Source organism: Pleurodeles waltl, chromosome 3_1, assembly GCF_031143425.1.
Source record: "Pleurodeles waltl isolate 20211129_DDA chromosome 3_1, aPleWal1.hap1.20221129, whole genome shotgun sequence".
Lineage (NCBI taxonomy): Eukaryota > Metazoa > Chordata > Amphibia > Caudata > Salamandridae > Pleurodeles > Pleurodeles waltl.
Window position 1 is genome coordinate 1,863,593,928 of NC_090440.1, and position 16,527 is coordinate 1,863,610,454.

At 43.4% G+C, this 16,527-nt stretch overlaps 1 protein-coding gene across 5 annotated transcripts in view; it reads right to left on the reverse strand.

Annotated features, from left to right (window-relative positions):
* PIKFYVE (phosphoinositide kinase, FYVE-type zinc finger containing) overlaps positions 1-16,527 on the reverse strand; it is a 1,212,885-nt gene that overhangs the window by 847,091 nt on the left and 349,267 nt on the right. For 3 of the 5 annotated variants that reach the window (XM_069225943.1, XM_069225942.1, XM_069225940.1), the window contains one exon: positions 2,259-2,366. In XM_069225943.1, the coding sequence (XP_069082044.1) occupies positions 2,259-2,366 (108 nt within the window). Of the gene's footprint in view, positions 1-2,258; positions 2,367-6,995; positions 7,342-16,527 lie in introns of those variants that run through there. The other 2 variants (XR_011201631.1, XM_069225944.1) reach the window with 2 other exon arrangements.

Sequence of the window (16,527 nt, forward strand, 5' to 3'; positions counted from 1 at the left end):
GGGCAGGATAACATGTGTAGGGCATGTCTCTATGTGTGTTTGGGGGAGAGGTGCTCCTTAGAAGCATACCAAACCTTTACATGTGACATAATGTCACTATACAATTCTACACTATACATGTTCTCACTGTCCCAAAATATTACACACATTAAGGGATAAACACAGATGTAGTAGGGGCCTTTATTGTCAAAATAACAGTGACATAGTTATAGCATGGGCCCAGAATTGATTATCTCTTTGGCTATGAGTAACTAACAGGTAACGTTAACAATGAGAATCTGTTTTCCATCTGCTGGCATGAGATTATATGCCTGATCTTCTAGATTTGATTTTCTCTCCTTCGTTAGGAATGGATCACTTCCAACTCCACCCCCATTCCCCAAGGATCACAAGGACAGGGTCAAATTTCCAATGTAAGGATACGGAGGAAGTAGTGTAAAGTAACTGCAATGAGGGAATAAACTTTCATGTTCACCAAAACGGGCAAGTACACCACTAGGCTGGACACACCTACTAAACCAGTGAAGGAAACTGTATATTGGAGTCTGAAGAATGAGAGTTTTGGAGCAAAGTCCAGCTCAGGAATGTAAGAATGTTGTCCCACCTGCGCCATACCTCATCTACCGGTGTTGTAGGTCTTTATTTATTACACACTTAGTACATCTCCAGCAGTGTAGTGGGGTTGGTTACAAAAATCTACTCTTCATCATTAGCTATCTTCTAGGTGGCTGTGACATTTAGGGAATGAGGCTGAATCAGAGAATCTGTTGTTGTGGCTCAATTCTAATGTCAGCCACTCCATGTAGTTACGCAGACGGCAATTAATGATGCTTTCCTAGACCATCTGAAGGTGCTGTGTGTGGAAGAGCCACTTGGGGCGAATGACACCATCGGAACTATGTGACCTCTATGGAGGGCAGTCTTGTGATGGGACTGGGACGCTCTATGAAATCAAGAGGGGCAAGCTGGATGAAAGATATGCACTGACTGGACACGGGAATTCATGGGGGTGACTGAAGACTGTCACATAGCAAGGGGCCTAGATAAATAGTTGAAAGTGTTGAAAAGGATGGGAGTAACATTCAAGAGTCAGAGATTTGGGGGTTATTGCACTAATACTTAATTTGCACATCTGCTAAGAACTGATGAATGACCATAACAGGACTGTTCTTGAAAGTTTCATAAAATGCATAAATAAAGATGCTTTCAAAAAAATTATGGCCATTCAACTATTGGACCCCCAGGGGCCATGTCCCATCTGTTGTGAGTACAGTCTCCAAGTTGGAGTCCTCTAACTCACGAATCAGGCAGTTCCCTTCTCTCACTAAGCACTCAAAAATATACTGAACTTTAGTACTTAAAGTTTTAAAAGTGAAACAGTAATCCATTAATAAACATAAATCTGGTAAAGAAAGCTATACATAGTCACAGCGTAGAAGTAGAAATAGTTCAGGTGTTAGAGTTTGGCAAACGCCAGACATCTGGCATAAAGTGGTGGATGTCCCATCCACCCCACATAGCCATTATTGCTATGTACACACTTTGAATGGGAGGGTGGGACATCTGCAATTTTTTGGCAAATGTCCTGCATCTTCCAGACTCTCATGAACCCCCTTATCACACTCTGCAACAAACCACTTTCTTGGAAACACATGGAAACTCTGACTGTGGAGCCTTTTTGTGCCACTGCTGAGTAACCTGGGGGAGAAAGGAGTTAACATGCAGATCCACGTCAGCTAAGGAAGAAATGTTGATTAAGTTTGAAGACAGAAGGCTGTTTAACTAAAAATGTTAAATATGCTTTAACAAGGCACCCTAAAAGTTTGAATAAATGGTTTTGAACAGCCAAAAGATCCTATGATCATGACTTGCATTAAGCCAAAAAAGCCAATATTTACCTTTATCACAGAACCTACCCATAAATAAAAATATATATAGCCAAATTCAACGACTACAAAGGTCAAATACAAAAAAGCTCGTAACAATCTGAAATGTTTTCTTTTTTCTCACACATGTTTTCAGGAAATATTTTCTTGGATGGTGAACAGCAGCGGCCATTTGCCTATGAATTTTCTGATAACCCTTCAAATGAATCTTTAAAATAAATAAATGAATAAATAAAAGGTTTCAGGAGTTACTGATATTTATTTTTGTTGGTGTTCCATGTACGGATTAGTTTGTACTGAGATGGTCATGTTTAAGACGAGAAGGAGAGAAAAAGGTGAAGGACAGGGAAAAGAAACATGGCACAATCTTACCTGAAGCACTATGGGATCTATGCAGGTGAACTTAGTTTCTTCTCGGTAGAGGTACTCAATGGAACACTTCAATAGAAGGATCTTTGGATTTTTTATAAATGGATTCATCTGAAAAACAAAGCAGATACAAAGCTTGTGGATAACGTCTAGAAATGCTCAGGCCCTGCAGTTGCCCGGCGTGCCTCACTATGTCACAGCAACAAGAAAAACTTTTAAATGTTAGCAAACATAATGAACATCTACAGAGGGGCTCAAACAAAGCAACCATCAGAAAGGTAAGAACAAGGTTCAAGAGGCACTGGGACATTACGAAAAGAGTTGGAAGAAACGTATTTGCAAGTCCTTTCAGAAGCCACACAACCTCTGGCAACTTGAAATAAAAAAGTTTACTAAGTGCCATGGAAAGTCTGATAATGCCACCATATACCATGTGCCACTGCCCAACCCTCCAGGACTAAGGATAGTACAAACTGCACAATTTCCAACAAGAAGCCTTTCAAGGAGTAGACTTGGTGTTCAGTGTACTGAGTAACAAATTTGCCCTACCTCATGTAAGTAACAGACTTCGTGGAGGAGTATTGAGAAAATAATATCATGTCAACCATCTCCTGTGGCAGCTGAAAATAGCGCAGGTGCAACCGCTCAGTCTCCAGTTGTGAGACTGAGGTGCAGAACTAGCCCATCACACTGGTAAAGGAGGTCTGTTATGAGTGAGAGGTGGAGTACAGGATACAGGGAGAGATGCAAAAGCTCTTAGTACCATATCATTCTAGGCTAGTCTGGGGCAAGAAGGATTACTTGGGCCAAGTTAAGGCAAATCTTCCTCAGAACCAGAGCCCGAGGAAACAAGGGTAAGGGAGGAAACAAACTGAAGTGAAAATGTCCACCTCAACTGAAAAGCATCCGCAAGGCTCCCTGCAACAGATACTAGAGAGTTCAGAGCACTATGGATTGTTGCTAATGGCAAACTGATCTCTGAGGTGTGCTGCACTACGCAAAGATGTAATGAACCACCTCTGAATGGAGAAGCCATTTGTGGTCCACAAAATGACACTGACTCAGGTTGTCAGACCAGGTATATAATAAGCCAGGCAGATGGCTGGCGAACAGCCACAACACTAAGTTATATCCAACCCCTCTCTTCTCGTTCAAATACCACATTAAAGTTGCATTGTCGATCAAGATTAGAACTCACCAGAGGAGGGAAGGGAGGAAGGCCTTGAGCATTAGCCAAATTGCTCATAGCTTAGGCACAATTATCAACAGCACTTCTGATAACTAGTTCCACCAGATGACAGCTATACCCAAAAGTGGACATATCTGTTATCACTCTGGCAATTGCCAGAGGCTGACAGAAGGACTCCCCTAAGCCAGGTTCTTCTCTGTTGACCACCAACGTAAGTGTGCTTGGTCCCTGAAGGCCACAATGGATTCCACCAGACATTCTTGGTGTTGGAGATAGGGCCTGTGGCAGCACCCTGATGGGCCCTCATGTGCCAGCATGCATGCTTGAGCAGGAGGATGCAGTAAGGCAACAGATCCAGCAGGACTGAAACCATCAGGCCTGCCCGAAACATCCAAATCATATCATGAATTCTCTTCTGAAGAAGTAAGACTTGGAGCGATGTTGAATCCAGTACTGCCCTTTGAACACTAGGTGCTGAGAGAGCTCCAGGGGAGAGTTGGGCACAGTGATGCAAAAGTCCACATTGAGCAACAGGGACACTGATACCTTCCATATGCAGCGATCTGTTTTTTAGCAGCAAGTGATCCAGGTGCGGAAATACAGTGACTGTCAGCCACTGCCATCACCTTTGTAAAGACCTGAGGTGCTGATGCGAGTCCAAACATAAGTATCACAAACTGGTAGTGAGTTGGGCCCTACAATGAAGGGCAACTACCCCTTGCACAACACCAGGATCAATATGTGAAAGTATGCATGATGCAAATCAATGAACATAGCCTAGTCTTCCACTTCTAGTGCGAGAAGGACCTGAGTGAAAGACAGCATCTTGAACCTTTTTTAAACCAGGTAATGGTTTAACAGCCTGAGGTCTAGGATTGGACAGAAACTACTGTCTCTCTTGGGAATCAGGAAGTATAAGGAGAAGAAACCCTGCTTAATCTCCTAGGGGGTAATGTGAGGTTTCTGTTTGAAGGGGAAAGTATACTCCTTTTCTACAATTTGTAGGTCCCAATGGTCCAACATAATGGCCCTCTTGGTGTGTAGAAAAGAAAAACAGCCAACCTCCCACCACATGCTCCTTCAAGGACAATCTACAGCAACTTCCCTTGTGGTGCTGAGGAGGTGAAGGAGGAAGTCTGGATTTGATGGCTTCATCCCTTGTAGTGCTGCAAGCATGGGTTATGCTGCAAATGGGGCAGATAACGTGGCTGGCTCTGCTTGTTTTGGAATCCCCTTGAAATCTCCTTAATTCTCTGCAACTATCAATACGTCCTTCAAGAACAATTACAGTCCCAGGGCTCTGGCTGTTGCTATTCCGGCCTTAATCCTTTCTAAGGATGCACCCACCTTGTCTCCAAAGAGACGTTACCTATTAAATAGCACATCCATAAGGGTATTTTAGACATCCCCTATAGAACAAATTACTTATCTTAGGTAACACTTTTTCTGCAGATTCCTCACCTTGTGAATACCCCCAGGAACCACACTAGATTTGGATATTTTTTCTCAGCACTTGACCTGAACACCAAAAGGTGGTGTTGTGCAGCTCCATCTCACGTCAATCCAATTGCAGGAGTAAAGTTGGGGCCACAAAATTATTGCCAACTCAGAGCGTCAACATCATTTTCTGGCCACTATCTAGACAGGCCTTTGAATGGGGATCCGTCAATAATAAATAGATTGCGAAGATCTCTGCCTGGATTTTTTTTCATAAGGACCAAAGCGGTCCATTTCACAAAACTAAAAAACTAGTAGGAGGGTGAGTTAGCGAAGAATTTGCAGTTAGAGTATCCTCCAGAAAGATCATTACTGAAGGTAACTGACTTAGTGCCTGATTTAGAACTTGGTGGATGAGTTACTCCATCACAACAATGATGGATATTCCATCCGCAGAAACATAAATCCCATTATATCCTATGAGATTTGGATTTCGGAGGACAGGATATCCATCACAGTTGTGACGGAGTAACTCGCCTGCTAAGTTCTAAATCAGGCCCTTAATCTTCTCATAGATATTTCTAACCACAGATTCCCCACCTTGTGAATAGGGATCAAATAAAAAACATATGAAAGATGCTTCTCTGGTAACATGTAATTATGACGTTTTGCCACATACATTTGGCATATTAGGATGATTAGTCCTAGAGAAAGAATATCCACAAAATATTTCTATTTATTACAAAGAATTAAAAAGCTATCTGAGTGGGATAACATCCCCTGGGTACTTCCTCGGGCCTGAGACCTTGCTGATATCTGTGCCCTCATCCAGGACTAGGACTTCTTAGTCTGTAGATGCTTGGTGATGTAGTGTTCGGTCTCACAGTCCCTGTTTGGATTAATCTCTCGATTTGTTGCATGACTGAGTCACACAAGGAGACCAGCACCAGACTGACCTTGTGAGGGTCCCTTACTGATACCTGTTTGTGACAATTTGTGCTGTGTTTAAAACCTGTTATTTTAGGGAGAGACACTTTTCCTTGGACACTGGAAAAATGTAAGAAACATTTTCTGTCAGATGACAGAAACAGAGAGACAGAGCTCTGGATCCACATTGGAAAAAGTGTGGAAAGAAAGAAACGGACGTTGACAAGTGGAGGTGGCGGTTATATTATGCACCAGTGTAACTTCTGTGGCAGGATGGGGGTTCCTCCATGGGCTCAAGACAAAACCTTAAAACTGTTTTTTTGGGAGATATTTATATATGTGGTATTATTATTAAAAACATGCATATCCAATTTTACCTCCTCCCCTGAAATATGAAACTTCTAAATGTAGAGGTGAATAAATCTCACGGAGAAAGGGGTGTTTAAACTATTTGCCCACCGGGCAAATATAGGTAGGTACATACGCGAGAGACAGAAGGACTACATATCCCATGAACACTTGGTGGCTGTGCACGTTACTTATGTCAGACGCGGACACCGGGACAATTCAAGAAGCACCGCACAGACAGTGTTGCCAGATTGGGCTACATCACGCACAATTGGGCTATATTTTTTCCAGTTATGCGGGAAAAATTGGTTTGTGCGGGTTGCACCCTGCAAGAATGACAGAAGGTACACAGTTCGCAAGAGCAGAAATTCTGCGCTTACCACTTCTGTAAGACTGTCCAGCCACAAATATCCATCAACTTCTCTATCTACTGCCTGCCACTGCCCCATCTTCGTTAAAGTAGCGAAATTGGGCTACTTTGGGCTACTTTTTCATTGGCTTTGGACTAGAGAATGCTCTAAAAATCTGTCAACACTGCGCACAGATACAATCTTTGGCGGTCTGTGACAGTTGCTATAGGTCAAATGGCAGTGCGGGATCCCTGACAAAGTAAGAGTGATTTTTTCTTAAGACAGGAGAACCCCGAGGCCTGCAATATCTGTTCACGGGCATCTAACGGTGCTATGAGTATTCTTGGCAGGAGCTGTCATCTCTCCAAAAAACATCTGTGTAGGGGGACCCAGGGAGCCTTGATTGTAAACATTAGTCAAACAGAATGAAAAATTTTCTAGCTTACGCGTTAAGAATTTTCAATTCTATTAAGGACACGGAGGCGAGGATTATGCTTTCTCTTTCTTTACTGAAAATTCACAGCAGCCAATTAAAACACGTTTAAACAAAAAACAACATTTCCCAATGTGCTCCAGTGTATAAGTCACATGCACCAATCAACCATCGTGACCTTAGTCCATAAAGTCCATAACCTTGAACGTCATATCCTCTTTCTTTGCTTCAACCAAAACCAGTAATTTCTTTCACACGACCTCAAAGCCTTTAGATGATATCAAGTCTCATCTAGGAAGGAAGAAGCCCACGAAGGAGACCAGACTGAACATCAAGTCGGTTTTTCAAGAACGTAGACAACTGGATGGAGAAAATAACTTCAGGAATTCTTCTGATCCGTTCCTGAGAAATAATAATAAAAACCAACCGGTAATATCTTCAAACTAATGGTAACAACCATTTAAAATCATTCACATCTTATTATACAATATAAAACGTGGGAGGGTAACAATGAATTAAACAATTTTTTAAGATCAACAAAATTATCCATATTCATGATAGGGTGGGATAATCCTCGCCTCCGTGTCCTTAATGGAATTGAAAATTCTTAACGCGTAAGCTAGAAAATTTTTCATTCTATATCAGGACCGGAGGCTCGGATTATGCTAGTTCAAAGCTGACCCATAACAACAGAGGCCACATCCAAAACAGGTTTAAAATAAAACTTACGAAAAGTACTTTCAGACGACCAGTCTGCAGATTTCATAATGTCTGTTAAACTAGAACCTAACATAAAAGACTTAGATGCCATTGCTCCTCTAACTGAATGAGCTCCAAAATGGCTAGTATCAATACCTGCTTCATTCATAAGCCATCTTAACCACCTCGCAAGAGTGGCCGAAGCAACTGGTTTAAAAGGTTTCTGAAGTGCAATTAATACTTGCCCATTCATGTCCTGTCTATGTTCTTCTGTAGATATTTCATAATCTTTAAGACACTGTACCACACATAATTTTGAATTATCTGGAAACCAAGGGTACGTTACTGACCTGCAATTATTCTTGGTCCTTCTGGAGATAATAAAGGTTACTCCTTCCGGAGAATAAAGTCTCCCCGATAAATCTAGGGCTCTCACATCTGAGACTCTCTTGCAAGAGACTAAACATAGTAACATAGTTAATTTAGCTGACAATTGTTTCCGGGATAAGTACTTGTTACTGGGCCAAGAATCCAAGAATTTTAACACAATATTCACATCCCAAAGTACAGAGTACTTAGGCTGAGGAGGATTCGAAAATCTGATACCCCTCAACAGCTTACAAATTAGCGGATGTTCACCTACCTGTTTACCTTCTATAGGTGGATGACCTGAAGAAATTGCCGATCTAAAATTGTTGATTGTCCTATAGGCCAAACCTGCCGAGGCTAACTCAGCCAGAAAGTTAATAATCATATCAATACCTGACCCCATGGGATTAAGATCTCTTCCATTGCACCAACTAACCCATTTACGCCATGCCGAAGCATATCTCTTGTGGGTGCTCTTTGCCCATGCTCGCTTGATAAAGCCTTCAGCCTGTTGCGAAATTCCTGGGGCTTTCCATCTAGTCCTGAAATCCTCCAAGCCATCAGAGTTAAAGTCCCCGATACAATTAAGGGATGTTGATGGCCCTCCGGACTGAGCAAGAGGTCCAGACGAGGAGGAATTAGAAGTGGAGGCGCACATGCTAACTGAAGGGCAATAGGGAACCACGGCTGAGACCTCCACAACGGGGTCACTAAAATCAGTTCTGCCTTCTGTCTCCTCACTTGAGCCAAGACTCTGGGTATCAATAGGAACGGCGGGAATGCATAGCACTGGAACGAGTTCCAATTCTGTAGAAAAGCATCCGTTGCCGAGGCTTGAGGATCCGGCCTCCAACTGAAGAATTTCGGAACTTGGTTGTTGAGGCGAGACGCAAAAAGATCCATCTTGCAGGAACCCCAAGCCTGGACAATATGTTGAAATATCTGTGGATCCAATTTCCAATCGCTGGGATCCGTCAGATATCTGGAGTTCCAGTCCGCTACTATGTTCTGATCTCCCGGAAGATACTCCGCCAACACCACTAGTCTGTGTCTCAGGCAATAATGCCAAAATTCCTTGGCAATCTCCGCCAGGATTCTGGATCGCGTTCCCCCCAGTTTGTTCACATAACGAACCGCTGATATATTGTCCATTCTCAGAAGAATGCAACAATCTGTCCTGATCGGGGATAAACTCTTTATTGCGAAAGAGCCCGCCAGGAGCTCCAAGCAATTTATGTGTAAATCTTTCTCTGTTGAAGACCAACGACCCCCTGTTGTCATTGAGCCACAACGTGCTCCCCAGCCCCACTGACTGGCGTCCGATTCTATGACAACTTCTGGGTGAGATCCGAAAATGGCTCTGCCATTCCATGCTTCCATGTGGTGAAGCCACCACTGAATCTCTTCCTTGACCTCTGAAGTCAGAGGAACCTGGTCTGAGTAACTCAGACCTTGCCTCAAATAATGAATCTTCAATCTCTGGAGGGCCCGATAGTGTAAGGGGGCAGGAAAAATTGCTTGAATGGATGAAGCTAACAGACCCACTAGTCGAGCAATGCTCCTTAGGGAAATACTCGGGCTGAGTAATGCTGCTCTCAATTCTCGTTTGATATTGCGAATTTTTGTCGCTGGAAGAATCAATAGGGAGAGAATGGAATCTATCCTGAAACCCAAAAACTCTATCGTTTGGGATGGTTTCAACAGTGACTTCTGCGCATTGATAAGGAAACCTAATTCCTGGAGCAACGTGACTGTCCAATTTAGATGGGTCAGTAACGTCGTTGCATCCTGCGCCATCAGTAAGATGTCGTCCAGATATATGATAAGACGAACTCCCTTGGTTCTCAAACATTCCACTACCGGTCTCAAGAGCTTTGTGAAGCACCAGGGAGCTGAGGATAGACCGAATGGGAGAGCCATGAATTCTAGGCAACGCCCATTCCACTGGAACTGAAGATACTTCCTGTGGGGTGCAAAAATTGGGATTGAGAGGTACGCATCTTTTAGATCTAAACGAACCATCCAATCCCCTTCTAAAAGAATGTCTCGCAACATGTGAATCCCCTCCATCTTGAAGTGTCTGTAAACAATCCAAGAGTTGAAGTCTTTCAGATTTAATACCAACCGGTGACCGCCTCCTTTTTTGTCTACCACAAAAATAGGATTGCAGAAGCCGGTAGGGTGTGGAGTTGAAAAAGTTACCGCACCTTTGTCCAACAATGCTTGCACCTCTCGATCTATAAAATTCTGATTTGATTGGGAAAAACACATGTTTATCGGAGGAGCATGCTGAAACGGAGTGTTGAGGAACTCCAGGTGAAAACCTGACACTGTCTGAATAACCCAGGGGTCTCCTGAAATCTCTCTCCATTTGTGCACAAACAGCCTGACTCTTCCCCCAAGAATAACTTGTGAATGTAGAATAATTCTTACCGGTAAAGGAGGCGTCTTGTATAGCTCCTTGCTGGCCTCTACGGTACCCTCTGCGGAACCTGGGCCTTCCTCCACGAGGTCGTGAAGGGTAGAACGTGGTGTCGACTTGATCTCCAGACCAGTTACCTCTACCCCTCGGGTAGTAATTTTGGGGACTGACAAAGTTACCTCGGCCTGGCATTCGTCCGCCGTAACGCCCGGCCCTGACAAAAAGGCCCCTTCGAAAAACCTTTTTTAGGGACAGCTGAGCCTTGTCTAAAGTGGAAAAGGTAGAGCAAAATTTGGCCAGCTCCTTAATGAAGGAAGAGCCAAAAAGGAGACCCTCAGCTGCTGGTCCCGCTTCAGAGGAAGCCAAGTCTACAAGTTTAGGATCCATCCGCATCAATATGGATTTCCTGCGTTCGGTGGAGATAGCACAGTTTGTGTTACCTAATAGGCAAACTGCCCTCTGAGCCCAACCCAATAAAACATCAGTGCTCACTGGGGTGCCTGATTCCTTGGATGTGGTAGCCAGGTCTAAGATTTTTGTCAATGGGCCTGCCATGTCTAGTAATTTGTCTTGACAAAGGCGCCAGGATCTGTCTAGACCCTTTTTGGGATCCTTCCCGTACTTCTTCATGAAAGTAATCAAAGTGGGGTCAATTTCAGGAGTTTCCGCCACGTTATTATCTAGCTCCGGTCTGGGGCATTCCGCCTTGAGTCTGGAGCGCACCTCTTTATCAAAACCTTTCCTTAAGTTAGCGTGAACGTAGAGTGCTACCTCAGGAGTTGGAAGCCAACTCGAAGATCTAGGATGTATAATCTCTGAAGGGTTAAAATCTAAAATTTGAGGTGTAGAAGAGGTAGTTTTTGATTTCTTACTAAGGTTTAGAGTGGTAATGTCATCAGAATCCGGATCATCGGAGTCCCCTGATGAAGAGGAATTGCGTTGGGAGCTATAATTGTGTTCCGCGCTTCTTTTCTTGCGCAATTTTTCAAACATGTCGGCATGCAACTCTCCAACAGGATCCTCCTGAGAGATATTCTTAGATTTTGATTTTGATTTTGTAGGAACAGGGGTAGTATTGCCTTCGGAGGAGGGGGAGGGGTCCCCGGTCCTCCAGCCCTGTGCTTGGGCATATTCTAATAATTGGCCTGGAAAGGGGCCAAGAGCTCTAGCCAGAGCATCATTAATCGACTGTTGTACTCTTGAATCTAGAGCTTCAACCAAATCTATCTCTAGTTGGTTGCCGGTATCCTCAGGGTAGAACCCTGCATCCTGGTCGCTCCATTGAGCCATAATGAATAAACTATAAAACCAGGAGACAAGAATAATAACTGGGGGAGTGATAAAACCCCAGCAGGTGCAATAGTAGGGGAATATTATATATATACACTTAAAACCTATCTAATGGGAGATAAGCATATATATATGCAGCAATGGTAAATCACTGAGAAGGATGCCTGCAGAATATTAATAATATCACTCTAGGCCCAGCCTTTGTAAGATATTTTACAACCCAGTAAGTGCTCTTCTTAACTGGGCGTTGGGGAGGAAGTGAGCAGTTGCTCTAGACAAACTCCAATGCCTCACGCGCTATCAGAAGACGAACCGATCTCATGTAGAATCAAAGTGGAATGAGATCGGTTCGTCAATGACGCACGCGTTTGGCAACACCGGTTGCCATAGAAAACAGACTGCGTGTCTAACACGCAGTCCTCTCCCGGGTTCCCTACATAAGGGAAAATCTAATTAAATTAAACACTCGGCTGGAAGCCGAAAAGAAATGTGCAGCCTGCTCGGCAAAGTTAAACCAGAAAATCAATAAACAAGAGAATTCCCTCTGCAAGGGAAAATCAATAAAACACTTAACTCGGCAGGAAGCCGGTTGTCGAGTTAACAACAGTCGCTCTTGACAGAAAATCAATAAACATAATTAACTCGGTAAGAAGCCGAAACCAAAGGATTAATACAAACAGTAAGGCGCGCAGACTCGCAACGCCTGTGAAATTAAACACTTTTAAACTTCAATACCACAATCTAAAAGGTAATAAATTTAAGAAAAAGTGAAAAGTTACTTATCTGCTGCGAAGCAGCAAAGAAAGAGGATATGACGTTCAAGGTTATGGACTTTATGGACTAAGGTCACGATGGTTGATTGGTGCATGTGACTTATACACTGGAGCACATTGGGAAATGTTGTTTTTTGTTTAAACGTGTTTTAATTGGCTGCTGTGAATTTTCAGTAAAGAAAGAGAAAGCATAATCCGAGCCTCCGGTCCTGATATAGAATTCCTTAATGGAGTCTTATGGGCAGCCACTGTTAAGAAAGATGGATTTACAGTGGCTTGTGTGGCCGATACTACTGCATAGATGCATGTGCCTGGACAGGATTAACTATATGTGACTGTATAGAATTAGCAGCAGTTAACACTATACCAGATGATATCGATAGGTACAGAAAAACGGACTTATACGATATCATGGGCATGTAGGTAGGCAGACTAGTAATGATATAGCATGTAACATTATGCCCATGTTACTAACGAACACGTAGCAATCCCTCCCTTTGTGATGATATGGTAAAGGATAAGGACAAACTGTAATACGTGTCAGAAAGCAGTCTCACAGACAAAGAGAGAAATATCTCTATATGAACACATGTTATGTTGTTTTTCACCTCAAGTGTGTGACTGCAAGACTGCACCCCGCCAGACAAGCATAATGTATGATTAGCCCATGGATAGGGTAAGAACGCTGAATGTGACTCACGCGTTGGGTAGTGAAAACTGGCTTTCAGGACACTGAATGAGGCATGTTTTTACCATGAATTTCACAGCTGATGAACCGTGTGTGTTATTGAGGGGGAGCATACTCGAATCATCTTATCAGATTTTGCATGATTATTTGTAATTTGTTCACACATTAGCATAAAAGGATGCATCATATGGGTAACAATATAGTGTCAGAAGTGGATCTAATCCTGAGACTCACAGGGTATTGTTGGTGACTTTGACTAAATTCAAAGAGGGGTAATCATCATGCAGTGTCTGAAGAAGATGAGTAGTAGTACGAACATGCAGGTTGGGGAATGGAAAGGGAAATCAATAGAGAAATGACTTCCTTATAATCAGAAAAATATCTTTGGCTGAGCAACTTGTTGTCTACAAATAGGAGACGACGTGTTGAATTTCTGAGGGAATTATGGTAGGGTGATGGGGTGTATATGTCCACAAACGTTTGGGAGGATCTAATGTATCCTTTTTTTTAAATTACATTTCAGGTACCTCAAAAAGTGAAGGCATCTTTGAATCAGATGAGAGCAATAGGCCTCACAAGTAAGAATGACACTTTGGTGTGATAGGCAGGGAAAGTTATTAGCCCTGATGAAGGCCCCTAGACCCAATAGGGCTCTTAGAGAGGGCCAAAACATGTTGGTTTTGGATTACTGTTTCCTGGGAACATTGTAGACCCACAGTAAACCGAAGATATTTTGGTTTTATCTATACCTTTGGTACCCAGTAATAAAGAATGATCAGGATCCCTACTATTGTCCAGTTGACATTTTATGCAGTACTTTCAAGAGTTCTTGGTTGAGTCCATCCGTCAGTATCATCTTACCGGGGTGTGGATAGACGGACGAAGATAAAGCATGCCACTATTTAGTGGATGAGGACTCACATTTTTGGAAGAATCCAATTGGTTAACTGTATGAGAGGCTAGGCTCAATAAACCCCATTTGGAGGAATGGTCCCGATAGTTAAATAACTCCTGCTAATCTAGTTACTACTGTGTGGTATACATGGTTTTTGGGACTAGGTGATATTCTCTCGCTCTCAATTAGTGATAAGTGGGTTAGAAGTATCTGTCATCCCAAAGCACCCTAGCGAAACAGTCACAAAGAATATCAGTCAGGACAGGCACTACTGTGACCACAATTTCCAATATAGCATAGGTGTATCGTCCGAGTAGATATGCAGGAATGAGGGAATGAAGTGCAAAGCTGACAGCAGAGAAAAACTTTTTTTACCTATCCCTTCCAATTGCTTACACTCCCTATTTCGTAGATGAGTAGGGAAAGATCCTGGGTTTAACTTTGCTGTAGAGGAAGCCTGCAGAACCAAACTTTTTTTAAGGCACGAGTGAACAAAATGTAAATATGGATCACTGGGAGCCAGGCTGAAATGCCTTGCCATTGCTCAGCTGACAGGAGCTGTAGCTTGCTTTGCCCATGCCTCTGACAGACTCTGGTAGAGCAATGGTGAGCAGCGCCACTGAAAGCTCTGGCTCAAAGGAAGAGGAAACTCTTACACTTCAGCAGCCTTCTTTAGGGCTGCATGAAATAATGATTTCCACAGGTGCAGGACCGGAGGGTGGGCCTAAATTTATGTCTGGAGATGTGTCAAGCCACTCATGTTCTGTAAGGCCTGCAGATACTGAGCATCAGAGGAAAGAAAAGGTGTCAGTGGGCTTCCATCATCTGTATCTCAAAGTCCCAGCCAAAAATGTTGTTGATTGTCTCCGAGCACTGCTGGTGGTTATCATGACCTTCTCTGTACCTATCTTTTTCAAGAAGACACTGGGCCTCCTTCAAGAATGCTGGTGTATATTTGGAGCCGGAAGGCCCTTGAACCAGTGCAGGAGGCGGAGGTCGCATCAAAGTCAGAGCCAGTAAGACAGGGGTGTGGCACCAGAACAATGTCATATAGTGCTGGTAGAGGATCTAATGGCACCATGGGATCCCTTGATGCCAAGGGCAAACATGCTGGCAAGCCCCCAAAATGGAGCCCCATGCAGTCCCCATGGGCCCTGACGAAGCTCCAGGGGTGTCTGCTTCAGTGCGAAAATCTCCTCAACGTAGCCTGGAACATGGCAGGGTTTACCTCAGTCACTGGAAAATCTAGATAGAATGCTGTCTGTATCGCAGGCATCAATGGAGACAGTGGCATCAGGCCTAGTGCAAACAAGGCCTTTTGTGGCTCAAACTACCATTTGTGGCTGGGAGAAAGAGACAGCCCTAGGGGAAATCAAAGATGGAGACCTATCTTTTGATGTGAATGTTCCCTGGTAGAATCAGCATAACATTTGAGCTTCGTTTTGTGCTTCTTCCTTTTGTCCACAGATGACCTGGATGACGAACAGGTGTGAGAAAAGTTCAAGGATCTGGTCTTCGACATGGATTGGCACCTATTACAGCGATCACGCCTGACATGGGCAATAAATGGTTTGGTCTACCTCTCATTGACTGCCTTAGTGTTCAGCCGTTGGAACAGCTCACAGGTCAACAACATACATCCAGGAGGTGGATCTGTGATGGACATCTGGCCTTCACACCTACGGCACGGGTTTAAAACCTGACTTTTCTGATGGGGACATGTTCCTAACACCTTATTTTGAAAAGTCTTAGAGAGCTGAAAAATCATCTTAGGACGCTATGGACTTGCATTGAAAGGAGTGCAGAAAATGGAACTGATGTCATGGCAGTAAGAATGGCGCTATATGACTTCCTTGGCAACACAACTCCACTTCTGCTGTCAATATGGAGACAGCACCCCATATCAATATGGGAGAGGTATGACAGAAGTTTCTGGATCCAGTCTAGCACCTGAGATAATCAGTGGTGTGGAGTCTAAAGGTAAAATTATCCACCAGAAACAAAGAGAAAGTAAATAATTGGACTGCGAAACGTACTCAAAACCACCTGAAAGGCTGCTCTGTAGTACCTGTTCACAAGCTGGCCAGTAGCAAGATCTAGCCAAAGGGAGCTGCTCCAGAAAATCACTGTTTGCTGGCTGAGGCAGAACTGAATAGAGGTACTTCTAATAAAATTGAGCCCTTGCTTCAGTTTTCTAGCTCTTCCAGCAATGGTCAGGATTGCAGTCAGATAAGGGGGCTGTATGGTTATTTTCATGTACAGCCTTATGAGTGATGAGGCAGAATTTAAGTATTACCCCTTGTTGGGATAGAAAGCCAGTAAAGGTCTCTAAGAGTGGTTGTAATTTAGTTGTTTTGCTGTGTGCTGTAATTGGTCTATGGGCTGGAGGACAGCAGTGAGAGGGGATAGGTGAAATGGGGGAGCCATCATAAAATAGCATTTATGAAGTATA